General features: G+C 49.1%; 11 protein-coding genes across 11 annotated transcripts; 7 read left to right on the top strand and 4 right to left on the bottom strand.

Annotated features, from left to right (window-relative positions):
• Positions 1 to 444: 444 nt before the first annotated feature.
• F9C07_2221281 (hexose transporter) lies at positions 445 to 3274 on the top strand (the record flags this gene model as incomplete). The annotated part of the gene is made up of 11 exons (XM_041291678.2): positions 445 to 694; positions 762 to 901; positions 967 to 1038; positions 1129 to 1289; positions 1349 to 1442; positions 1498 to 1647; positions 1706 to 1883; positions 1945 to 2156; positions 2214 to 2425; positions 2488 to 2577; positions 2649 to 3274. 11 exons carry the CDS (start codon positions 445 to 447, stop codon positions 2752 to 2754), a joined length of 1665 nt encoding a protein of 554 aa, XP_041145533.1. The 3' UTR covers positions 2755 to 3274.
• A 1075-nt stretch (positions 3275 to 4349) lies between these two features.
• Positions 4350 to 7193, bottom strand: F9C07_2154781 (uncharacterized protein). Its single transcript, XM_041285718.2, has one exon. It carries the CDS (start codon positions 7053 to 7055, stop codon positions 4575 to 4577), a length of 2481 nt encoding a protein of 826 aa, XP_041145532.1. The 5' UTR covers positions 7056 to 7193; the 3' UTR covers positions 4350 to 4574.
• On the bottom strand, positions 7194 to 9256 carry F9C07_2282881 (putative steroid monooxygenase). Its single transcript, XM_041285717.2, has one exon. It carries the CDS (start codon positions 9075 to 9077, stop codon positions 7410 to 7412), a length of 1668 nt encoding a protein of 555 aa, XP_041145531.1. The 5' UTR covers positions 9078 to 9256; the 3' UTR covers positions 7194 to 7409.
• Positions 9257 to 11369, top strand: F9C07_2282880 (beta-lactamase class C and other penicillin binding protein). Its single transcript, XM_041291692.2, has 3 exons — positions 9257 to 10274; positions 10343 to 10479; positions 10531 to 11369. The coding sequence occupies exons 1-3, from the start codon at positions 9821 to 9823 to the stop codon at positions 11230 to 11232; spliced, it is 1293 nt and encodes a 430-aa protein (XP_041145530.2). The 5' UTR covers positions 9257 to 9820; the 3' UTR covers positions 11233 to 11369.
• Positions 11370 to 12532: 1163 nt separating this feature from the next.
• Positions 12533 to 13366, top strand: F9C07_3206 (uncharacterized protein; the record flags this gene model as incomplete). Its single annotated transcript, XM_071511075.1, has 1 exon — positions 12533 to 13366. One exon carries the CDS (start codon positions 12533 to 12535, stop codon positions 13364 to 13366), a length of 834 nt encoding a protein of 277 aa, XP_071366202.1.
• Positions 13367 to 14084: 718 nt separating this feature from the next.
• On the top strand, positions 14085 to 15520 carry F9C07_3205 (uncharacterized protein; the record flags this gene model as incomplete). The annotated part of the gene is made up of 4 exons (XM_071511074.1): positions 14085 to 14224; positions 14294 to 14866; positions 14977 to 15147; positions 15205 to 15520. The coding sequence occupies 4 exons, from the start codon at positions 14085 to 14087 to the stop codon at positions 15518 to 15520; spliced, it is 1200 nt and encodes a 399-aa protein (XP_071366201.1).
• Positions 15521 to 15531: 11 nt separating this feature from the next.
• Positions 15532 to 16083, top strand: F9C07_3204 (uncharacterized protein; the record flags this gene model as incomplete). The annotated part of the gene is made up of 1 exon (XM_071511073.1): positions 15532 to 16083. One exon carries the CDS (start codon positions 15532 to 15534, stop codon positions 16081 to 16083), a length of 552 nt encoding a protein of 183 aa, XP_071366200.1.
• Positions 16084 to 18835: 2752 nt separating this feature from the next.
• F9C07_3203 (S-adenosyl-L-methionine-dependent methyltransferase) lies at positions 18836 to 19486 on the top strand (the record flags this gene model as incomplete). Its single annotated transcript, XM_041285716.1, has 1 exon — positions 18836 to 19486. One exon carries the CDS (start codon positions 18836 to 18838, stop codon positions 19484 to 19486), a length of 651 nt encoding a protein of 216 aa, XP_041145528.1.
• Positions 19487 to 20656: 1170 nt separating this feature from the next.
• F9C07_2105807 (uncharacterized protein) lies at positions 20657 to 20989 on the bottom strand (the record flags this gene model as incomplete). The annotated part of the gene is made up of 1 exon (XM_071508998.1): positions 20657 to 20989. The coding sequence occupies one exon, from the start codon at positions 20987 to 20989 to the stop codon at positions 20657 to 20659; it is 333 nt and encodes a 110-aa protein (XP_071366199.1).
• An 895-nt stretch (positions 20990 to 21884) lies between these two features.
• On the top strand, positions 21885 to 22959 carry F9C07_3201 (methyltransferase family protein; the record flags this gene model as incomplete). Its single annotated transcript, XM_041291691.1, has 3 exons — positions 21885 to 22399; positions 22457 to 22790; positions 22843 to 22959. 3 exons carry the CDS (start codon positions 21885 to 21887, stop codon positions 22957 to 22959), a joined length of 966 nt encoding a protein of 321 aa, XP_041145527.1.
• Positions 22960 to 23055: 96 nt separating this feature from the next.
• On the bottom strand, positions 23056 to 25051 carry F9C07_1486340 (uncharacterized protein). The gene has a single exon (XM_041285715.2). The coding sequence runs from the start codon at positions 24808 to 24810 to the stop codon at positions 23293 to 23295; it is 1518 nt and encodes a 505-aa protein (XP_041145526.1). The 5' UTR covers positions 24811 to 25051; the 3' UTR covers positions 23056 to 23292.
• Between the last annotated feature and the right edge of the window lie 93 nt (positions 25052 to 25144).

Here is a 25144-nt window from a genome sequence, read left to right as displayed (position 1 = left end):
CGCGTTGCTGGTGGCTTGCGCTATTTTAACCGCTCATTAATCAACCTTCGGCTTTTAGTCGTAAAGGATGGCCTTGTGGTGTCGATCAACCAATGTGAGCACACACTCGGGGTGCGATATCCCGAAGTCAGAAGCACTGGCACAAATTAAAACACTCCACCTCCACCGGAGCTGGTAACCCTTCCATAACCCAAATTAAAATCCATAAGCCGAGCCTGCCCAGTCAATAGCCGATCGGGTGTTGAAGCTTAACAGAGGTTACCAATGCTTCCGTCTGGGGTATTTCTGGAGTCTCCGCATGGATCCACTATCAACACTAAAGTACTCTTGAGTTTATGACTCTATATACAAAAGGTTTTTGGCCGAAACGATATCCTCTGAACTAAACCTGCCAGTCTTGGAGATTAAGATTAAGGTCAAGAGTCATACCGGCTAAAGATCACTATGGTTACCCACCACGCCTCTCAAGACAGCTTGCAAGCCGTCACCGCAGACGAGCCACGCATTAGCAAAACTGAGGCGCTCGAACAGCCAACTGCCGAAGAGAATGAGCATTCTACTATAAACAAAGGAGGTGCGCCAGTAATGCGGTCAAAGGAGGACGACCTTTCTATATGGCAGACGGTGAGGCGATATAAACTCGTCTCAATCATGGCAATGGCTGCGGCGTTCAGTGCCGCATTAGATGGTTACCGTATGGCTCTGTTATTGTATCCAAGATTCGCGGAAGTCCAACTAATAGGACATTTACACTATGCTAGAGATCAATCTCAATGGTGGGCTTGTCTCCAATACCGGATTCATCCGACAGATGGCCAAACCCGGAACAACAGTCATCGAAGGCCAGTATGTCTCCGCTTGGAGTGGCCTTCAGTCTTCTGGTCAGGCGGTTGGCCAAGTTGTACGTATATCTACCTGTTGACTCATGAGAAACCTGCTAACGCCCTCTTCCCTTTTTCTATAAAGCTGCTCCAGTATGTGACGGAATCATACGGCCGAAAATTGGCATTTTACATCATCTGGGTCATCTTTGTAGTGGTGAGTCGTGACTCAATATTCGCTTTGCTCGATTAACCCCCTATTCATCGGCAATCTTCCCATGGTCCTAATACGACTCCTTTTTCTCAGAGTATATTTATTGAGTCCTTTGCTACCCGATGGGATCACTGGCTCGTGGCGAAGCTCTTCTCTGGCATGGGAGTCGGCATGCTGCAATCAACATTGCCTGTCTATCTATCAGAGATCGCTCCGACCCAGTTAAGAGGATTCTTCATTAATGCGTACAGTTTGTAAGCCCCCCGGCCCCAATTTTGAAGTCAAACATACTCCTAACCAGAGCATCGCTCAGTTGGTTCGTGGTAGGACAAATATTCGCCTCGGTGGCTCTCAACCAACTTCATGCGATGGATCCCCTGGACTTTCGAACGCCCATCTATACACAGGTAAAAGCCAATCTCTTTCAGCAGATCGCAGTGATGTGCTAAGAACCTTTTCCAGTGGGCTATGGTCGGAGCAACGATTATTATCTTTATAATCATGCCCGAAACCCCGTGGTGGCTTGTTAGTAAAGGAAAGCTTGATAAGGCCTCCAAGATGCTTAGGAGATATAACGGCCGCGTTGAGGGCTACGATGTGTCCGAACAAATTGTCTGTGAAATGCCACCGTTTGTGCGCCCTTTTTACTAACCATCAGTCCGAATTGCAGGAGATCATGAGTGCCACAGTCGTTGAGGAGCGCCGGATCGCTGAGCGAGACTCGCAGGAAGGGATGTGGGCTGTTTTCCAGGGCCGCAATTTCATCCGGTTCATTATTGCTGGATGGCCAAAGATGACCCAGCAGTTTGTTGGGCTGGCAGTGTTCAACTCTAATGCTACCTATTTCTGTAAGCTCGCCGCATTCGTATTGAGCTGTCTCTTCCTTCTGATGCTCACCCTTTCTTGCAGTTCAATATGCGGGTAATAAAGACCCTTTCCTGGTCACCGTCATTCTGTCCTGTGTCCAACTTATTTCAATGATTATGACGGCCATGCTCACCGATCAAATTGGCCGTCGACCACTCACCGTCTATCCATATGCGGTCACGACTGTATCAGTGTTATGCCTTGGAATAATCGGCTGCTTTGATTATACTCAGAAGTCTACCAGCTCGCTTTTAGTAAGTCATTCAAATCTATCGTCTGCGCCAGGATCCCTGACCAATACCGCACCACAGGTCTTCTTCGCCTGTCTCGCTACATTCTCGACCACCGGTGCCTCGTCAATTGGTTACGCATATGCTGCAGAAATTCCCCAGCAACGCCTGCGCGCACAAACGGCAGGCTTGTCTCTTGCGTCGTCCAATTTAATCGCGCTCATGTTCAGCTTCTGCACGCCCCTGATGATCAACGGACCCCTCACCAAATGGGGTGTCAAAACAGGATTCTTGTGCGTACACAGTTTTCTCATCAATGACACGATCAGCCACTAACATGAACTTCATGAAATAGCTTCGCGGGAACTGGTACGGTTGCTGTTATCATCGCCTGGTTTATCCTCCCGGAGGTTACACGTCGGACACCTGCCGAGATCGATGAGATGTAAGTAGACGCGCATTCCGGGGATATTCTTTTCCCTCAGTCGTGCTAACACCTCCGTGTCTTGCTTATAGGTTTGAGAAGAAGGTTAATCTTCGCAAGTTCAAGCATTATGTTACTGACGTTCAGACCCATGCTGCCGAGCAACACGAGATGGAAGCACACACGCGTACAGCGTAGAGCTTGATTTGATGTTGCCAAAAGAGCTGTATTTGTGAAGTGAAACGCGTCGTATCAAGTACCTGTGGTGGAATCCGTGGTTGGCAGTATTACATGACGTCCGACTACTACAAGAATCTTAGAAATAGTACGGAGTAAATCATCCACATTTCTCTACATGGCTCCCCTTTTTGGGGACGTGCACCAGCCACTTAAAAAGCGGCGGTAGCTAATACCCAGTTTTGGTTTGGCCTATTTATTCGTGCTAGGGCTCAGGGCTTAGGGTCCGGGTTATTTGTCATCCCGCTTCAGTAACTAATATGCCTTGATCATTTCTTCACTCCAGCGACCCCAAAATACCTATCACAGTATATCCAAAAATTCCATGAAAAGTCCCAATAATATTTGTACTGCTTAGTATATTTAGTATATTTTTTTGTAGAATTCTTGGGGCTAAATTGCACAAGTATTCCTAGATATAGATATATATGCACATGTGGTATGGAAGAACCATTGGGTATAGATATATATCATGTCTACATTACCCGCTCAAATTTGAGAGGAGCTGAAATCCATTATTCGGCCGTTAGAAATTCCTAAAAAATCACAATAATGTGTAAAGAGTACTATCGCATATACGAATGAAGACCTGTTTAGCGCTCGAATGGGGTGGTTCTAGGAGTTAACGCAGAGCACCCTCCAGTTGAAAACGAGCTTATTGAGCCTCCAAATACAAAAGGCGCGTAGAACTAGATCCTAGGAATGATTTCAGGGAGTGTTGCAGCCTCTCAGCCATGACGTGCTACACCTGAGGTTTCAGTTGGCGCCTGGAGGCTGAAAGGATCGAGGAAATATGCAGGTTGGTCCGATGCGATCCTGGAAGCCACCATCACCACTGGATTTTATGCGCCTTCTCGAGGCTCAAACACGTATGTTTCGGCGGACCCGATCTCGCTCACGACGATGTCGGCGTCAGCTCATGATGGTGTGAGGCCAGGCTACAGGGTTTCATGCGTTACTTTGACGAGACAAACAGTGCATGTCTGTATATAGCCCGTTTCTCGTAGGAAGGCCCTATGACCTATGATGGGATCTGATTTCTTCTCACTGGATCATCAGCAAGTTATATTATGAATTTGACATTGTTGGGGTGGTAGGGAGATGACTTAGACGATGGTGATTCTCCCACTCCAATTAAGACCCAGTATCCAGCTGCATGGTCCTCTCAAGCCAGACGTTGGTCAACTACCCCACTTTCTTTCGGATAGCAGCGCGGCAAGGTTGAAATGGCAAAGAGCATGAACTGATGGTGAGTGCGTGCAGCTTTGCATGCGACACTGTGTCCTGAGAGTGGTGGCCCGCTCACCAGTGTACGATGCTAACGCCGATGATAGGACCTATTCGCAGCAAGACAGTATAGTCGAGAGCAAGGTAGGGCTGTTCAATCCGAGAGATACTAAGGTACGGACTCAGCCGGGGAAATACGGGGGTTTATAGGGTATAAATCGGGCCATGGTTAGGTTATTGATAGTCTGAGATCTGCTTACGCTTGAAATTATGTTCAGCCCACACTGGCTGCAGTTTCATCCTCTTGGGCGTATTTTCTACAATTCGGACGTAGACAAATCTTCTGTCATATTGATACTACCAAGGCTACAAGAAGCTATGGGATAATGAACTACTAAGCATTGTCTCGAATATCCACCCACTTCAACATCTAACGATGTCAAATCTGGCAAAGTCGGGGAGCTTTGCTCCTCTCATCAGCACTTATGCCGTTTCCTATTATTGGACAATTTAAAGTGAACTGGCTTCAAAACGACCGGGAGAATGAAATAATGTCAAAGGGCGCACATATGATAGGAATCAATAGGACTGGGTCGCAACAGTGTCATGTTGAGACTGTCTGATAGACTCTGAGCTGCGGCCAGAGCCATATCTGACTTTCTTCCCAGGCACTGGAGTGCCTTTACACAGTGTTCACAACGCTGATACGCCAGCATGAAAGATTCCTGCTGCATTTGGTAACCACATTGTAATTTGTTAATCTCTCTAATTAGGATAGTACCTGCTTTTCTAAAAGAGTGGATAAGGACAGCAGTCCATGGCTCAGTCAAGGATGCCGCTTGATTGACTGAATCGTGAAAATTGCGGAGTTTAGGGTGCGACGAGCCCTGCAGGTCGTAAGAGTATTGGGCGAGCCCTCCAACAGCGAAAGCATTTTCGTGACGCAAGACGGAGATGAGGCCTGTGGTATACCGATGTTCGGCTTGGGAGTTTTGACCAAGTCGCGCTTGATCTATGTCCTCAACAGTATCTGCGAGCAACATCGCCGCAAGATGCCAATGTCCAGCCAGCACTAGATACCATGATTGTATGCGAGCCGGGAGCTCTGTATGGTGAGAGAGACAGTCCAGCATAAACTGCTTGTACGTGGAGTTCCAATACTCGTAGACCAAGAGAGCGCTGTGGATCGCTTCTTCAATGGCCCCTGCCTCACCTCCCCGGCATACCAGGGTATTGATATGATTTATGCGACGGAATAGGAGAACCTTGACTGGCGCGGCATCGGATAAGACTTCTGCTGCCTCCTCGTAAGAACAAGGCCAGCGGGCCTGGTTGAGATTGTGGAGCATGTTACGTTTGCGAAGAAAAAGATCGCCCCATACACTTTCTTCACGTCTGCTAACGGAATAGGAGCTAATATCCCATCCATCCAGATCAACGGCGTCCGGAAACGAGAAGCGTGACCGGGGGCGTATGATCTGACTGTCCTCATCGGAAATGACCGGGGGACGTTGATATATGACAGCTGTCAACGTATCAAACATGATGCCCAGCCAGAATAGAAGATCGAAAGTATGATGGGCTTCAGAGTCCTTCAGCATCAGATCGATCTGGCTCAACTGATGGGTGCTTTTATCCCCTTTGCTCTCCTTGCAGCATTGCTCGAGCGCTCGGGTGGGACCTTGCCGCCAAAGCTTAATTAATCTAGAACGAAAAGTAAACAGTTGCCTAAGCGCCGTTTCGAGATACATTGGGGCAGGATCGTGATCTAAGAGCTCGTCGAGCTTCATTCCTTCTTCAACGTGTAGGGGTCGTTGCGCCAGCGAAAACAATACATTGGCAAAGGCTACGCGGAACGATGGAATTGCTCTCGAATTCTCCAGCGCATGACGCGCTTCATTCCAGAGACCCTCACGCATGCCACTTTCGTGGTGAGCTGAAGAAGATGGTATTGGGATATCTTTGTCTGCTGAAGGCCTCTCCAGCCACTGAGAAGCGAATGCCATAATGACAGCATGAAGTGTCTGTGTTGCTGTTCTACCCTCCACACTCGTGAGACGTCGACCCGGGATGGATGAGCATGCCCTATCCAAGAGGCAAATTCGTCTGTAGATCCTATTCGTGGTATAAGGACCTGTCTTCGGCCCTGTTTTGTCAACGTACCCCCGGGCACTGTAGGGACAATTACGCTCGGTCAGCCAACAGCTCAATGCATTTTCCATACTGTCGTTATAAATGTGAATTAGGTTGCGCGTCATCATGGAGTGCGCATAATTGTGTGCTAATTGGTTTGAGCCCACACACAGTGTAGTGTTTGTTGGCATCGACACACCACGTCCTTCGGTAGGTGGAAGACCGTGAAGCGGGAGCTCAGAACTGATATCCCATGTCTCAAATGATCGATAGTCGGGTGTATCCTTGAATTGCGACGAAGTTATAGAACTGTTCATCGTGTCGAGCAGTGAAGTTTGACCGATACTTTGCCATGCCTGGCCGGCCCCGACAGAGTTCCATTGAGTACTCATTTGTGGTGTCTGGTTAGGATTGACGTGCCTATCCCCATTGAGAGTCATGTCGGCGCTTAGAGGAGAGATGGACACTGCGTCGTTGAGGCATCCCCAAGTTAACCAGTCCGCATCTAGTTCCTCGTCTTGTGGCAACGGCAAAAGCGGGTCCCTAACAGACGTTGGCCATTCGCAATCCTCGATGTTTTGCAGAGGGAGCTCTGTAGGATTGCGCCTAGTGGAGGTTTGTTGAGAGGAATGAGCGGAACAATCGTTCACCTGCCGCGAGAGGGCGATAGCGATATTTCTGGCTCTCTTGCTATGAGCATGCCGGGATTCCTTGTGACTCAAGAGCCAGTCGAACGTGCATTTTCTTTTGTATTTTCTGCAATTGGAGCACGAGTGATTGTACGCTTGTCGAGCAGCAGTGTTGGAACTCCGTTCAAGCTCGTCAGCCAGGAGGGCATCGCATGCTCTCTTGCCTTTACGACATTGATCACAACTACGATGCTGACGGCGACGATAAGACATAATTTGCAGCAATATGTTATAGTCGACAGCAAGGTAGGCCGTTTCTGGGAGAATAGTTCAGGTGAACATGGATCCGAGAGATAATAAAGTACGGACTAAGCTGGGGAAATGCGGGGGTTTGCGGGGTATAGATCGGCTCGGGGTTACTTTTAAATTAATAGTTCGTGATATGCCTACGCTTGAGGTCACTTTCAGCCTGTCAAATCCCACTGGTTACGACTTGTTCTTTGTGGCCGGGATGCTACAATGAAGGCTCCAGAAAACCTGATCAGTCATGGATTGCAAACTACCAAAGGTTATTAGAGGTCATGGGACAGTGGAACACCAAGCATTGCCTCCAAACGTCCACCCACTTCAGCGTTTGACGATATCAAATCCATTAAAATTGGGAAGGACTGCTCGGATCTCCTTGGAATACGGGTACTCCCCTCCGGCATAGTTGACCTGCTCAAAGACCTTTCCGGGCATGCTACCACCCATGTAGGTGGACTTCGTGGTAGGGAAGAGTGTCTTGTCCGAAAGTTCATTGATCTTGGCCTTCCATTCTTTGGCAGCCTTTGCGGTCGGATTGATATACTTAATACCTTGACGCTCCATCTGCTTGATGGCATCTGCAATCCACCGCCCTTGGATCTCAACTGTTGTAGGGCCATTGCTCAGCAACGTTGGGCCATGTGGCCCGTACAGATGGAACATATTGGGGTAACCACTGACGGTCATGCCAAGATAGGTGAAGGCACCAGATTTCCATTCCTCTTTGAGGCTATCGCCATGGATGCTGTGAAGTCCCATGCTGGTCATGCCCCCGGTCGTGATATCAAATCCAGTGGCGATACACACAACGTCGAATTCATATTCTGTTCCATCTTGCAGCTTGATGCCCTTTTCCGTGAAGTCCACAATGCTATTGTCTTTGATATCAACCAAATCCACATTGGGCCGGTTAAACTGCTCATAGTAGTCATATTCCAAGCAAGGGCGCTTCACTCCCCAAGGATGTGGTGGCTCCGAAGGTGCCAGGAGCTCTTGGTCCTTGGGGTCATTAATGCGCTCACGCACCTTCTTCCTCCAGAAATCATAGACGACGCGATTCGCCTTGGCGTCATATAGATAGTCCTTATAATTCGCCACCCAATACCGAAACCCACCGTCACTCCACAGCTTTTCCAAAAATTGTTCTCGCTCCTCTTCACTATCTTCAAATACACCACGCTCACACCAGGTGTACAGGAACCCCGCAAAGCATTTCTCGCGATACCTGAAAAGTTCAGGATAGAACGCCTTGGCGCCCTCTTGTTCTTCCACCGTGAGAGATCGCTTGCGCATGGGCACTGCCAGGTTTGGCGTGCGCTGGAAAACCTTGAGCTCCCCAGCCTCCGGTCCCCAGGCCTGGGTCACTTGCACACCAGAGGCGCCAGTGCCAATGATCGCGCAGCGCTTGCCACGAACGTCGATTTTCTCATCCGGCCAAAAGGACGAGTGGTGGACAATTCCCTTGAACTTCTCGATGCCCGGCCACTCGGGGATGTAGCGCTTCGCCGCAAAACCGGCAGCGATGATGAAATATTTCGCGCGTGCAGTCCTTCCATCCGCAGTCCGAATGTGCCAGCGGCCTTCCACTGTATGGAAGTGCGCGCCGACGACCACGCTGTTGAATGCACAGTCCTTTTTGATATCAAGGACCTTGTCCACATGATCAAAGTACTTGCGCAGGTCCTCATAGTTGGGATAATTGGTTGACCATGTCCAGTCCTTCCACGTTTCCGGGATCGATAACTGATACTCGGGCACCTCCGAGTCCACACCCGCGCCGGGATAACAGTTCCATCTCCAGGTGCCACCAATATCATTTCCCGCTTCATAGATGACAGCTTTGAGCCCGAGCTTTCGCATTTCGTACAGAGAATAGATACCGCCGAAGCCGGCACCCACAATCAGGACATCAACGTCGAGTTCATCGGCGTAATTTCCATCAGTGGGGCCACGCGTGGCATTATCGGCGAGTTCCCTTCTTACGGGCATGACTTATGGAGATGTACAAGGTAGATATGTTCGAGGTTGACAAGAAGATAGAAACGTAAATGAGCTTAGTGAGATATTGTTCTTCACTTTGACGATATTTTGAGATACGATACACTTGGTCGGAGAGAACAGAGTCCTTAAATATTGCTGGCAGTCAGGGTTAAACACCTATCATTACCCTTGTCAATAGATATAACCGACGGATCCGCATATGCGTAGTTCCAGCTATGCATCAGTCCGACTCTGGAAGGCAATGCCCTGCCCCCTCTCCTGGGCGTTGCTGCACGAGTATACCTGTACCATAGACTAAAGCCTGATGAAGCAAGGTCTAGATTGCCTCCCTAATAAAAGCTGCATCAAAACTGCAGCACTAGTGCTATGGAGACATCGGATGTGATTGTCCGTGCATGCGGATCCGCATCGCTGTCTTGTGACTCGGGACCGGTTAAAGCCTCGGTGTCTTCCATTCGGCCACACATAGAATCCCGATTATTATAGAATTCTTTACCTACTCCACTTGTCAAATCAATACTGAGTGCGTGGCTGTTAGTGTTCACGATTGCTCAGCCCCGCAGAGTGTTGCATGCGGATCCGAAGCTGCATATTGCATCCCCTCAATTTAACTCAATCTGTCTTTGTCTGCACCGTGGACGTGTGGAGTCCACCGGACTATCCAATAAAAAAGTACTAATTCGGAGCAATAGGCCATGAAGGATATATTGAGGTAAATCTCACTTCCCCAGATGGATTCACCTGCCAGTGTTTGTTCATACGAGGAACTTCATATTTCCAACCCAACCACGCAAATGTGTCAACTGACCCCCAACGTGACCGGCTCTCTCCAGGCTCGGCTGGATGAAGCCTGTGCGGACCAAGAGAAGGGTATCCCTGGGGCCGTGGTGGTCATGGTGGGCAAGGATGGTCTGGAATATTTCGCCCATGCCAGTGGCAAACGGGGATATGGTTCATCTGAGCCGATGACACTCGATAATATTTTCTGGATTGCCTCATGCACCAAATTCATTACGGGAATTGCTTGCATGCAGCTTGTGGAACAGGGCCTTCTCTCATTGGACGATTCTGCTCAAGTCGAAACCATTTGCCCCGAGCTGAAGCGGGTCCAGGTATTGCAAGACGATGGAAGTTTGGTCGATAAGAGACAGGGGATTACATTGCGAATGCTTCTCGCTCATACCGGTACGACTCCAAGACTGGGAATGGGCATTTGTCTCAGGGACATACGCTAACCATACAATACTGTACAGCTGGCTTCGGGTACTCCTTTTTCAACGAAAAGTTACGAGACTATAGCAAGCCAGTAGGGTACGATGAGTTTTCGGGAAGTTTCTATGATATGCTACAACCGCTGGTGAACCAGCCAGGAGAGAGGTGGGAATATGGGGTAAGGTAACAAGCCGTCCAGATTCGAGGCAGAGTTAACAAGCGCGTCTAGGTCAATATTGATTGGGCCGGCCTTCTCGTGGAGCGCGTAACCGGTCTGTCCTTGAATGACTATTTCCACCAGAATATCTTTGAGCCTCTGGATTTGCATAATATTTCCATGTTTCCAAATGCGTCCATGAAGTCCAGACTGGCTCATATGAACTCACGGGCGCCGGATGGACAGTTATCACCACGCGATCACCTCCTTCGACGACCATTGATCGTGGAGGATGCTCGGGATATAGCCTGTTGCTTCAACAGCGGCGGGGCAGGCTGTTTTGCGAAGCCTCAAGAGTATTGTCAAATCCTGGCGACCCTTTTGAACGATGGTATATCTCCCACTACCAACAAGCAGATCCTACGCAAGGCGACGGTAGACCTCATGTTCGAAAATCAGATTCCCCAGTTCCCCAACTTCGCGGCACAGGAAATTCCACCCGCCAAAGCGGATCTCACGAACCGTATCGCTCATTTGTATCCATCCGCAACCCCTCCAGGCTGGGGGCTCACTTGTATGCTTACTGGGGGGAGCACTGGCCGTTCAGCACAGACTGGCCATTGGGCGGGACTTCCTAATCTTTGGTGGTGGTGTGACAGACCCAAGGGGATTGCGGGCATGGTCTGTACGCAGATACTTCCATTTGCAGATGCTCAAGTGCTGGGGCTCTGGAGCGACATGGAGTCGTTGGTGTACAAAGGTCTTGACTTGTAGCTCAGCTTGTCGCCATGCTAGTAGGGAAAGTTAATTCTCTGTTTTTACACGGGCAAAGTAAGCAAAAAGATAATATCCCTATTCAAATATCTGCCCTATGCGTAGATATAACGTAATTCACACGCGAGTGATCCACTCATGTATAGCTAAACATAGCTATCATTAGGTAGTAAGGGATCATGATGTAGATTATACAGGTCCCCCAATCGAGACCACAACAGATCTGAACTGTCTTATGTGCCCTCGCTAGCAATTGCGACCAATCCATGTCCGTTTCTCAGCAAAATCAATGGACGGAAAACCGGGATCAATTGAACTCTTCGTCGATCCTCTGTAGGCCTAAGCCTCCTCGAAGGAGGATAACGAGCCAATTAAGCCTCATGTTTACCGCAGATCCTTTGTCGCCGCCCACTTAGGAGGTGCTAGCGGCCGCAAGCTTATCAAACGAACAAACTATTTTAGTCCTCAAGCGGGCTGAGGAAAACCTTCATTGGCCTGAGCCTGACTGGCGCTGTCAGTATGTTGAATACTACGCTATGCCAAGCTTTATAACCGACCCGGACTTGAACGGGATGGCTGTGCCTGCCCAAGTAATACAATCAGGCACTCTGCAGGTGATCGTCATGTTCAGATCATACTACTTGAGAGACATGGGGGCCGTAAGGATAAAATTCGATTTGCTTGATCTTCCATTTGCTTCTTTGGGGCCAAGGACGTGCTTCTATCAAGCCAGGATAAAGATACACTCCCGCAGGGAGTCCCTGGTCATAGCAGAATGCTTGCAGTAACCACAAAGAAGCACAGAAAGTCGCGAGGGGATAGGGAGAAGAACTGCAGGCGATGAACGCCTGATCGGCAGCTCTGCGATATCATATCATTGGCTGGCTCGAATATTCATGCCGCCCCTCATGCCCGCGCCGTAAGCTTGATTTATCACTTAATGAATATAGAGACAGGCTAGTGCTTATAGCTCTGAGCATCGCTGCCTTGCAGTGGCTTTGGCTAGGGTGGGTCTTAGGCCCCCCGGGTGAAGCAAATGCTGTCCTGCAATCGGCTCGGTGATGGGAAATCTGCTGTCCTGCATCGGCTCGGTGATGGAAAATCGTACTCATCTCAGCTAGAGCGGGCTCTGGAAGAAGAGATAATATGTCCAGGGTGGCGATTCACTCCACTGGCCTGAAGTGGCCGGAGCTTTGATTGATTCATCTATAAATTATGTCTTGTCCATCGAGCAACTCTTTCTTGACAACTTGAAATCACTCATTGACTATCGATCACCAAGAACAAAGCGCCATTCAAGATGCGTTTGACTTCTCCAATGTCGCTCGTGATGCCCATGGCGATCCTCGGAATATCGACCATTCAAGGGGCAGCGGCGAAGTGCTCAGATGGGCTTGTGAACGTTGTCTTCAACATCGGCCATGGTGGATATACAAAACAGCGATGGGAGAAGATCCACTCCGCTTCCAATTGGCTCACGTTCAATTTTGGATTCGATGAAAAGCAAATCCCGATGCTAGGTAACAACAAGACAGCTGTTGATGACGCTATTGATGCGGTAAACGGCCCAAATCCGCCAGATTTCATGCTCACTTTCAACGAGCCCGACAACCTATATGGCTCTCACCCGAGAAAAGTCATCTTGCAGCCTGAAGAAGCCGCCAACCTGATCAAGCCATTGTTGCGCAGACGCGGAAACCATACAAAGTTTATTGCACCCGTGCCGGCCTTCGAAAAGCTCACCTGGCTTCCCGAGTTTTTTGGAAACTGCAGTTGCCAAGACGCATTCTCAGCATACAACGTCCATATCTATAACAAAACTGTCGACGAAGCCATAACCCGAATCAACGCTTTCCACCAGAAGTGGAACGACAAGCCTTTGTGGATTACCGAGATTGCACCGGGCCAATATACAGGAGCATGTCCGAATCCCGTTCCCTGGAACCACACCACCGAATTCATGCGAGATATCTTCGCTTGGGGGGAGAGAACTGAATGGATCCACAAGATCTTTTGGAACTCAGCCAATGAGATCTCCTGTGGTGATACGAATGTGGCGGCCTCGTTCCTGCTTGATTTTAATGATAACCCGACGCCCCTCTTGGACCCTTTCAATAAGTTGACTTGTTCCTGAACTTACCTGTATCTGCTAAAGTATTTTCCACTTCTGGGGCCTCGCTCAGGAGTAACTGCCTGTCCTTAACTCTTCAGCCTGAGTACACACACGGTCATTCTTTTATATCTTGTCCTTATGCACATCGCGGAATTGTATTACGGCTCTCGTGGCTTACGGTCTCGCAAGCAATGAATCTACTTTGTGACCTCTTTCGAGTCATTCCTGGTCCCAATTATGCATTTTGTGTGCTGGGGGCTCTTGCCTGCTTTTAGCTTGGCGGGGTATCGGTTTCTGTGCCTCGAATCATAACTTTCTTGTCAATTGATTCAATCGCCCAGGAATGATTCTCTTGAGTTGCATAATCCATTTTTGGGGCCAGCGAAATAGGTTTTGCCTCCAGCTTCCAAATATTATGTAAATCTAAGATAGAGAGCCAGAAGTTTCCATTGAAATAGTTACATTCTTCTCACCACTTCTTACTCCTTCATGATGCGGTCCATATATACTCTACATAGTTTTATATTCTGGGGTTATGTATGCTAAACCCTTGCTGGTGTCCAATCAAAGGTCCGGTGGTGCTGAGTCAGCCGGTCGGAGTTGGTGAATCCCGGTCCGAATCTCTCCTGAAATCCGTTCGTCTTCTTTGACAAGAAGAATTATACCATCGTGCACAGTGGATTCTCCTTCTTCTTAATCTTTAAAGATACATAGCCGAAGACAAGCTCATTGGATCCCAATGCCTAACCCCGAATCCCGTCGCACCGATGCGAGGAAAGTCCGGAAGACAATACCCGCCCCATACGGTCAAGCATGCATCAATTGCGCTCGTGCTAAATGCAAATGCTTACTATTGGCAACCGGGGATCGGTGTGATAGGTCTGCACTTATAGTGCCCTGACTTTAGGGTCAGAATGACTGGAAGTACATCGTGCTGACAGATCACAGATGCGATCGTCTGGGCAAGGAATGCCGACCTTCGTTATCGCTTCGAAGGAGCAGAAAGGGTTCTTCAAGTACGAGGATTGCTAGGGTTGAATCTCGACTGGATAGTCTTCTGTCCGCCATGCAAAGCCCTGGTATACCTCTTCAGTCTTCCTCTGACTCGGAAAGAGCGCGGGAGGGTGAGACTTCACTAGAAGGGCACGCTCAGGAGTCGTCCAGCGCTCTTAGCCTATACGATATTCGAACAAGGACTCCTGTTTCTGTGCTACCTGCATTAAATGATGCAAGCAACTTTGTTCACATCCCGTCCAATACATCAACACGACTTCTCGAGCAGTTCCGTAACGAAAATCTTAACTATCTTCCCTGCATCCACATACCGCCTCACGTCACCCCTCAAGAACTTATGCAAGAGAAGCCGTTCTTCTGGTATTGCCTGACCGCAGTCCTGACACCAAACCTGATCGAAAGAGAATCCCTCTTCACCAAAGTGCACGATACCATCTACCAAAAGCTGGTTGTGGAAACGACCCCGAGCATGGACCTTCTTCTCGGCCTTATGACATTCATGTCATGGTAAGTGAGCGAAGAATCCATCGTCACCATTGAAGAAATGTAGCCCAGTATTATCTAACTTGATCATCCAGAAAAGTATACTGTGCGAAGCCATTTCTCAACTTCTACAGCCACCTATTGACCGGGCTTGTCAGCGAGCTGGGTATAAACAAAGCTCCCCGAAAGGACCAATCCGTTCTGCAAGGATTCAATCGAGCCGCCGGTCTGAAGACTGAGCCCGCTATGAAGAGAACTTTGGAGGAGCGACGGGCCGTGCTGGGGTGTTTTGTGATCACTTCAAGGTAAACCGCAACTTGCACATTTGATGATATTAACCTGACCATTAACTGTCGCCCTAGCATCGCGTCGTCGTTATTTAAAAGTGACGCCTTGCGTTGGACTCCCCACATGGAAGAAAACCTCGAGATCCTGGCTAGCACGAAAGAATGCTTTGGAGATGAGCTGTTGGTGTGGCTCGTCAGGATTCAGTTGGTGGTCGACAAATCTTATCATCTTCGCCGCGATGGTGAGAACTGTCATTCATCACCTCTTGTTACAGACGTCTTGCAATCTCAACTCGAATTGGTCAAGCGCCAGATACCTGCATATCTGAAGAATAATCGTATGTCCGACGCTCTCCCTTTCCAGATGGGTGTCGTTAACTCGTCCGTCTAGATGTCATCTGCATGTATTTCTCGAACGCAGAACTTGCAATTCATGAGGTCTTTATCAAGGCACCCATCCCGACCAATAGTCCAGACCCCCAGAGCCTCAAAAGCCTTCATACGTGTCTTCTCGCTGCGAAATCTTGGTTGGATGTCTGGCTGTGTGTTCCCCCAGAACACTATATGGGGGTATCCTTCACCATCTTCTTCCAATTCTGCCGAGCTCTTGTGGACCTCTTCATGCTTTCTACCCTGGATGACCCAACCTGGGATAGGAAAGCTGTCCAAGACTGCGTAAACCTATTCCATTATCTTGACCTTCTGCAAACCAAATTTAAAAGGTCGTCTGACCAACCTGGCCAAGACGGGGAAGCGACCATATTTTCAAAGGGCGTCAGCATGATATTGGCTATCAAAGAAAGATGGGGACCATCATTGATGGAGGCCCGGCCGTATCTTCCTACCACCGAGATGGCTAACCCGACCGTACATGATACATTGGACAACCCCGGCGATCTAAACCTTGACGGTATGGATGACGCATGGATAATGGAGTTATTTGGATTCTTATAAAAATGAGAAGACTTCCTCCATCTTCTTGAAGACAAACCTTTCTTGACTTTGGGTTAGTGCGGGTAAGCGAAGGAACCATTATTGCACCCGGTAGTGAGCCCATCGGGAAGTACGCTGGCCATGACAGGCTGATAGCAAGAGATCGAATTAGTCAAGGATTCGCGTTTATAAGCTATATACGTAATAGGATGGCGGGGCTCAAAAGAGGCGCACACGGTATATGTCATTGAATGCTTCAACAACACTCGAAAGCCCCACACCGGTTGAATTGGTTTCTGAGAGGTGTTTTGCACCCCTAGCTCGCGTTCACAAAATCATACGAGAGTCTTGCGGAGACATCCGGTCTAGCTAGATATCGTATATCGGCCTATTACATCTCTAGTAGAGATTCTTTCGGACGCGGCCTATCACACAATATCATTATCTAGCGCGTTGGACGCAGGTACCGCAATACTTGGCTGCTGGGTGGAGAGCCAGATGTCAGTCTCATTGAGATCGTAACTGCCGTCTCTATCCGGCCTTTGAATCTTCCCCTGAAACCTACCAGTCGAACTAGCCTCCTTGCTGCTGCGACCGGAAAACATCCCATATCAGATGGCAATATCTCACCGGGGTGCTGTTAACAAGGTGCAAGGGCTGCCCCGCTCCAAACTCACACATTGTTCACATTGACTTACGTTGATCAATCATATTTCAGTGACTGAATCCAGCCCCATGGACCGCACGGCATGTCGTTGAGGGAAGGCTGGCATTGCCCATTGCCATGGCGCCTGTAAAGTGGATCACTCAGCGCTAAGGAAGTATCGTCTTTCCTGGCGCTTCTTCCGTAGTCGTAACACCATGCATGCTACGTCACAGTGGTAACCGGTGTGAATCTTTTGTTCAGGCGCTTCTCGCGCGGCCAGATCGGATTACGGTAAGACTTGGTAGCCCATGGGCTACATCAGCAACAGACAAGAAGGAAAAATAAAATAAAATAAAAAATAGCAAAGGATGGTTCAGGAATAGCCGTCATCATTCCTCAACGCTGGTCAGGGACGATCTGCCCCTCGAACTCGCCGGCTTGCGCTAGAGAGAGGAAGGTACTACCAGTGGCCGATCTGGATCAGCGCCGCTTTAGCCTGTGGGCACCATTCGGCTGAATTCTGTGCCGTGTCTTTCTATGTGGGGGAAGTTGGAAGGAATATCTGACGTGCGGGGCAGTGAAAGTGTTTTCCAGCATAGGCTAATCAGGGCTGGTGTTGGGGCCTTGGCAACATTATTCGATGCACGACAGTGGATCACTTGCCTAGGCAATCGTCATTTCGTCAGGCGTCTAGTTGTCGCGTTCGTAATTTCCCAGCCTTGGAAATGACGTCCATGCTGGCTCGGTAGTCAGGGAGCTTTCCCCACGGATCAGATACTGAGATCCGTCGGGTTCTGTTTTTAGTAACGCATACCCTAACGATTTTTTTTCCTTTAATGCTAGAATCTTTGAAGAGTACGATTAGTCATTTGGGAAAATAATGGTTAACCTTAGGAAAGAGACGTAGGTTTAGTTCGGGAGTCTACAGACACTGGTCATGCCAGGATTGAGGGGAGAATTCTGAACACGTACTCAGCTGACAAGGGGTTTTGCCCTAACTGACAGCTCATTGCACAGCTACACCTGGATGGTCGGACAACATGCTTCATTCTTCTTCTCTACCTTGCATGCTTAGTAAGTGCAGATTCCCCAGTGCTTGGCCAGCTTTCATTCGACGAGCACCTGGACTCCCCATTCAGCCAATGAGGTCTACAGTTTCTGGCATGCATATGGTAAGTCTTCCGACGTAACGCACCCCTCTCCCCCCTCGGAGACCCTAACGCAGGAGCGGGATGACCGCATGTAGATATCCGTGTCCATAAAACGATGGTGCAATTAACAAGGTTCGTAGAGCGTCCATGGTGTTGCACTGGTGGGGTGGATGAAGGCCTGGAATCTTCGGTTAAATGCACATCATAGGTTACGGATGAGGAGCGGTAGTTCATTTACAGTAGTGCTATGCCGGGGATTGAAGATCGCAGGCTCAAATCAAGAAATGCACCATTAACATGCACGACTCACCCTCCTCCGGACCTCCGGTTATGCATGCGAAAGATTCGCGAATTCTTGGTTGTACCACGGAGTATGTACGAACCCAGTTGCACGGAGGACGAGTCAACCGACTGTATAAGCCAATCCTAGGCCTCCAACCTGCCACCTCTTGCAGCGGGTCAAGAGTCAACAAAGACCAGGACGCGCGGGGAACCTCGTGGTGGGGGAAGAGTCGTATTGCGCCAAGAGTCATCACGGTGGACGCTATTCCTGGGACCCCACCAGAACTCTAGCGCTCTTGTGCCCTATCCCAGAGCCCGAATGATGTAATATGCTCATTCCACCCTGAAAGGCCACATATAGTAGCTTCAGATTCAGTGCGATCGCCTCGGAACAAGCCAGTGAATAGAGCCAGCCATCACGCCATCGGAAACACACGAAGGACTGTGCGCCATGCATCAGAAAAACGAATCCATCCCATAGGATTGGCCATGTTTCCCATGTGAAGTGAGGGGGGGGCTCAGGGATGGAATTGAAGTATGCAAGCCGAGTGGCATACCGAGAGTATATAAAGTGTGTCGGAAGAACGACCGCTTTTGACAAATATCTCGTTGGAATCCCAAGCTGCTCTTCCATCCCGTTTCAATTCTCACACATTTGCATCGATATACATCTATCAATATTCATTCTGCAACCATGGCAACTCAAGTACTAACCGAAAACACCTACCTGGCTGGAGCCCGTAACAGTCTCAAGAAGGAAGACTGTATGGAGCTCTATGAGAAATGGGCCGCCTCCTACAACGAAGACCTTGCCGACGCATCCCAGAACTATATCGCCCCGCTCCTGGTTGCCCAAGCCGCCCTCGCCTCAAGCAAAGACCCCGAGGCTACCGTATTGGACGCCGGTTGTGGCACGGGGCTCGTGGCCGAAGCCCTTGCTAAGGGCAGCAAATGGACTATTGATGGCATGGATTTGTCTCCTGCCATGCTCAAGGTCGCAGAACAGACTGGCGTGTACCGAAGCCTCTTCAAAGTAGACCTCACACAACCGATCGATCAACCAGACCAGAAGTACGATATCGTGACATGCTGCGGCACCTTCACGCGTGGCCATGTCGGGCCCGACCCTGCCCTGAGGGAACTCATCCGTCTTCTCAAGCCAAACGGTGTCATCGCCGCCACCGTCCTCGAAGAGATTTGGGTGTCCGGCGGCTACAAAGCCGAAGCCGACAAGCTAGAGAAGGAAGGTCTAGCAAAGGTGGTCAGTCGAGACCTCATCGACTATCGAAAGGGAGCCGGCGACAAAGCAACATTGCTCCTGATGAAAAAGACAGCTTCCGCTTGAACATTCTCTTGTGTTGGACTTTTGGCGTGAGAAGGGAGGGAGGCTTTCTAACATTCTAGCTATGGACTGAGCTTAAGTTGGCAAGGACCTCAAGCCTGTTCCCAATGCGACTATTCGTTCCTTATTCCCCAGTGCGACTGCTTTTACCGTCCCAGTGCGACTGCTGTTTTTCCCCAGTGCGACTATTCTTTCCCAGTGCAACTGTTCTTACCCGGTGCGACCGTTCTCCGATGGACTTCGACAGGGACCCAAGTCTAGGTTGCGTTGTATATGTACAAGCTTACTAGATAATGAGAATATAGACCTGGAGAGTAAAACACACAGCCTGTAGGGATGGAGAAGTTGAAGAGCTCACTTGCCGTAAACGGTAACCATGAAGGAGTCCACGGTTCGTACTATAATACTTTAGAAAATAGAGGAGAGATTGTACGCAGGGATAACTCTTAAAAGTAGTTAATGCATGAGTACCAATTGCACGTGAAATCCTCGCAAGAAACGGTTATCTTTATCTCTTGATCTCAATGATCTAAAGAAACTTTGATGTCTGTTGTATCCAGACTCTTCCGAGCCAATAGCCAACATGACAGGAACGCAGAATTAATCCAACAAAACGGCCTTTGGAGGACCTAGAGTTCTCTATGTGAGACATTTAACTGGATAACCCCAGTGGTGATATGAAACGACGTTTCTGAGGTGACGCGGCGTGGTAGGCACCTGGACCGACCGCAATATAGGTTAGCACCGAAGCTAGTATGAGCTTACTTGGAGTGGGAGAACTTTCGGAAAGAAAGATGTTGATTAAAGCATCCATCATGTATCATGATAAACTATTGGTTTGGCTCGTGGCAGGCTGCAGATGTTATATATGTTGGTGACAATAGTTACTACACTGACTAATACAACTATATACTGTGCGAAGTGGCGCCCGCCTGGCTGTTAATCGAAGCTTGTAGTATAATCTGGAGCACGAAAGAGAGATCCGTATTGAGCTCTTTAGGGAGAATCTCTGATATGGTGTCTAATCAGAAAAAGATTGGCAAGTTCTATTTTTCCATCTTCACGACTGAAAGCCCACGGACTAGTTAACTCTCTTCAAGTCTCTCCCCTAGGCAGGTTTTCCACACTGCCCACTTCCACAATATAGAAAAGTCGAAATGCGAGCTCAGCTACTCACGTAGTGCCCTTTGAGACGTGAAATTCACGAGGATTGGCATGGAAAATACGTGAGTTGTGATTTTCAAGAAAAGGAGTTGCGACATCAAACCCGTTGACATTGTGAGGATCCGCTATTTGCGCCATCAGGGTCTCATCCAGCTGAGGCCATCTTACAAGAGTCCAGCGACGCGATTCCCCATGCTGTCGAAGCACGTAGACTGGAACAATGGTTTTGCATTTGTGCGCTGTGTTAAAATCATAATCGCGACGATTGATCTCAATGACAAGAAAAGTGCGCTCACTCCACACCTCAATGGCGAGAAAGAGGATTCGAGAGTCATTTCTCATTCGGGGAGAACTTCGCTGACAATTCTATTCACCGAGGCCCGGAAGTCTTCAGGGTCCAGGCGGTTGGTATTGCATTTAATGATCACTCGTTTTGCATCATCGTTGGTCAAGAGCTCTTTGCGAATACCAGACAGATTTGCAATGAATGCCTTATAAATAAGGAATGAATATCTCTAAATAATATATAGAACAAGGCCAGTGCGACCGAAGAACGAGAGACGGGGAGGGTAATAGAAGAACGAAAGATAGTCTGTAGAAGTTCATCCCTTCTGAAGGTTGCGGTTGGCCTGCACGGAGCTAATCCCAGACTGGCAAGTAATGCCGAATAATGTATACCTTAAAGTTCAGGCAACCATGGACTATCAAAAGCAGCAATCTTGAGGAAACGGAGAGAACAAGATAGGTACAGCGCAGTTATAATTATGATGGGGAGCCAACGCTACAATGCCTCGATCTGAAAGCAAAGGAGAGTGTCTGGCACTTGTTGTGGTCCAACTTGAAGCAGGGTACCTCATACATGCCGAGCTGCTGGTATCAAGTGCCATGATAGCCTGTATATACCTTTCCCCACTAACAGCCATGGTGGCACAGTCTGTGGGCCCACCAAGCTTAGAGGCTTCTACGTTTTGGGAGCGGTCTTCTCGACCGTTAGAAAGCGGCCCCAGTGCCCGATTCCCCGGCCCCACTGTCCTAACTAGTATCACTTAGATCCATATCTCGTGTTGCGATATTATTGGGCGAGTATCTCTGTCATTCGACTGGAGACACTTATGCGAGATGTAACCTGGTGATTATTCTTAGCGGCTGGCATATAAATTTGCCCGCACACAAGTCCGACCCTGTCAGGGGAAGATTTCGATTGTCATTGACGACTCCATAATAAGTTCTACACGAGATGGCGAACAGGGATGAGGAGATACTCGTCGACTCCGGCGATGATTACGACTCCCATTATGTAGCGACGGACTCCGAGGTAACATCGATGCGCAGCAGTATCGTCGACTATGTCTACGAAAACGGCCGACGCTACCACGCGTATCATGCGGGATCGTATTGGGGATCCAACGACGAGAAGGCAATTGACGCGATGGAGATCTGTCATCACCTCTACGGCTTGGTGTTGCATGGCCGATTGCACCTCGCCCCGATCAAGAATCCGCTGCGAGTCCTTGATGTCGGAACAGGAACTGGCTCCTGGGCCACTGGCTTTGCCGATCTGCACCCTGGAGCAACTGTTATTGGAACGGATCTCTCGCCAATTCAGCCTAGCTTTGTCCCTCCTAATGTGTATTTTGAGATTGACGACTGCTCGGACGAATGGGTATACAAAAGCCCATTTGACTTTATTCATGTTCGTGGGCTATATGGGTGTGTGGCGGACTGGGGAAAATTTTATCAGCAGGCTCTGAAGTAAGTATCTTTCCTTCATCTAACTGCTGACAGCGGTTTAATTACCCTGGCGCTTAGGAACCTTCATCCCGGTGGATATTTGGAACAGGCCGAGATGAGTGTGACCCCGGTCTCGGACGACGGAAGCACCGCAGGCACGATATATGAAATCTGGGGCCAGAAAAGTCTCGAAGTGGGAGATCAATTCGGCAAGACATTACGTATCGTCGACGAGTCTAAGCAGCGGATGATTGATGCTGGGTTTGTGAACGTTTCTGAACACCGGTACAAACTACCCATCGGCCCCTGGCCAAAAGACCCGCATCTTAAGACTCTAGGACGGTTCTTTCGCATCGTCATGGAGGAAAGTCTGGAGATGTGGGCTATGATGCTCTGGACCAAGATCCTTGGAGTAAGTAACTGCCATATGGGAGTATGAACGAGTAACTAACACGAGATATTAGTGGTCGAGAGAGGAGGTTGAGGTGATCTTTGCGAGAATGCGTGATGCACTAAATAATCCGAGTATCCACGCATACCTCGAGATATCGGTGGTTTACGGGCAGAAGCCAGAGATCTAGTCCAGGTGGCGTCTAAGCAATAAAAAGTCCGTTACCCATAGTGCTTGCCCACGACAACTGTATAGCACGGTATAATTAGTATTTTCTTTCTTCGTCAGAAAGGCTCTTGCCGTAGGCTGGGAGGCGAAAGTAGTCTAATGCTTGAAAACGATAGAAAGAGGAGAAGACTTGCCAATACAGAATATCACATAGACCCGAATGGTTGTTGCGGTGTAAAGCCTATATCGTGAACCTTGCTAGTTTGAGTTATGGACTACAATTATGTGTCGAGATGTTCTAGGAAGAAAAGAGAGAAGGAGAAAACCAACTGGACTGGGCTCCATTGGTAGAATTTCATTCTTCTCCGGATGTGTTCACCCTCATTACGCTATCAATTCGTGCGTACTCCGGGACATTTGCCGTGGCTCCGTCACCGGCGATTGGTTGTTCGAGGACCATATGGTCCTTCACGATTTGGACCAAAAGATGGGAATCGTAGGCTCCTTCACGATGGGGCCATCTCTCGAGAAGTTTCACGGCCCGATGTCTTGTCGGAAAGTCCCTGCATTTGAGGCACACCCAAAGCAGGGACGGGATAACACCCATATCCATGACAATACACGGGCGATGAGTGCCATAGTCGGACTGAAAGCTGGTGATGATCTTCTCAGCACGTCTGGTGATCTTCTTGTATACAGGGAGGTAATCATCATAGACCATCTCCGATGTCACAAGGCTGGTTTCCAGGATATTGGTCAGGGCCTCATTTTGCAATCGCATCAAGTCAATGCTACGCGCGTCCTTGGAGTTGACTAGATATGGCGCTTGACGTAAGACATAGTCTTCAAAGGCCCGAATGTGGTCATCCAAGTGCGCCTGGATTCTGCGTTGTTCAGCTGATGCCTCGGCGATATCGAACAGAAACGGACCGCTTATCTCCCCGCGCACATATGGCTCACAGGACCTGCGAAAACGAAGGATATTGTTCATGATCGGATCAAGCCTCTGTTTTACTTCTCTGAGGCTATTCAGCGAGAGGTTGTCACGGCTTCCCACTCCCAGTACCACGGGGTGGAGATGCAGCAGGGGACCGGAGTCGCCAAAGTGGGCTGACTGCACATCTAGATGCAGTAATACCCTTGTCAGAGCAGATTCTGTCGGAGACCCGGAGTCGATGCTTTGGGGGGATGTATGACGTCGGTTCGCCTTGGTTATTTGGCCCTCTAGGATCTGTACTCCGTTCTGTAAATGTGTAAACGCCGCCTTGTAGTTCCCTCGACAAAGGTCAAAACAGATGAACATGATGCAGCACATCAACGCCACTGCTCGCACTTGTGGATCGTTAGACACTAGCCGTCTACACAGCATCGAAGCCGCTTTGCTGTATTGCGCCAGCGCAAACCTGTGGTAGGTGTTCCTTATATCCATGGCACCTGGGGGTAAGCCTGCCTTTTCCGAATCTTCGTGAATGGCACTCAGTGCGACGACGGCATGATAAATCGCCGGCTCTGCTTGACTCATCCGGAGCACGATCTGTTGCCAGACATCGGAATCGAACCAGCTCACCATCATAGGCACCGTGTACGTCTGGAAGATATTGAAACACCGCCGTTCATCGGGATTGGTACCGGGGAGATCCAGGAGGATTCGCATAGACGGCCCCGACCAAGCTAGATCCTGCCTCTGTCTCTTCATGCCAACCGGTAAGCGAGGCAGGTCGTATCCATCGCAATTGCGCCCAGTGGAGATGCACTGTTTACATGCGCCCGGTGTCTCGTCGCATTTCACCCGTCGGGCTCTGTGGTAATCCAGGGTTTTATGAGCGAGTTGCTGCAGTCCGTTGGGTGCTAGACTTACCGACAGGTTTGACATCCCGTTCGCGACCGGCGCGAAAATCTTCTCTGTCGGGGTTGTGGTTGCATGGGTCGTCCTAATATCCCTGGCCTTCCTTTTTTTCTTTTTTTTTTTTTTTTGGCGGTTGGTAACGTCCTAGATATCGTGTTCAATGGCAGAGTTGTGAAGACGACAAGATGGCAGACTCAGGGGGCAGTGCTGTCTTTATCTGTGCGAGGGGTCCAGACTGGGGTATGGTTAAGTGGTTCCAGTGTACATGCTAAGACCAAAGATATCTCAGCCTTGAAGAAAATAGTATTAAATTCTCCACTTTCTATGACAGCTGGGGCGATTATAACAACCATTCCTGTAT

The sequence above is a fragment of the Aspergillus flavus genome, chromosome 4, assembly GCF_009017415.1.
Source record: "Aspergillus flavus chromosome 4, complete sequence".
Lineage (NCBI taxonomy): Eukaryota > Fungi > Ascomycota > Eurotiomycetes > Eurotiales > Aspergillaceae > Aspergillus > Aspergillus flavus.
Note: the sequence above shows the minus strand (reverse complement) of the source record. Positions and strands in the feature narration are given on the sequence as shown.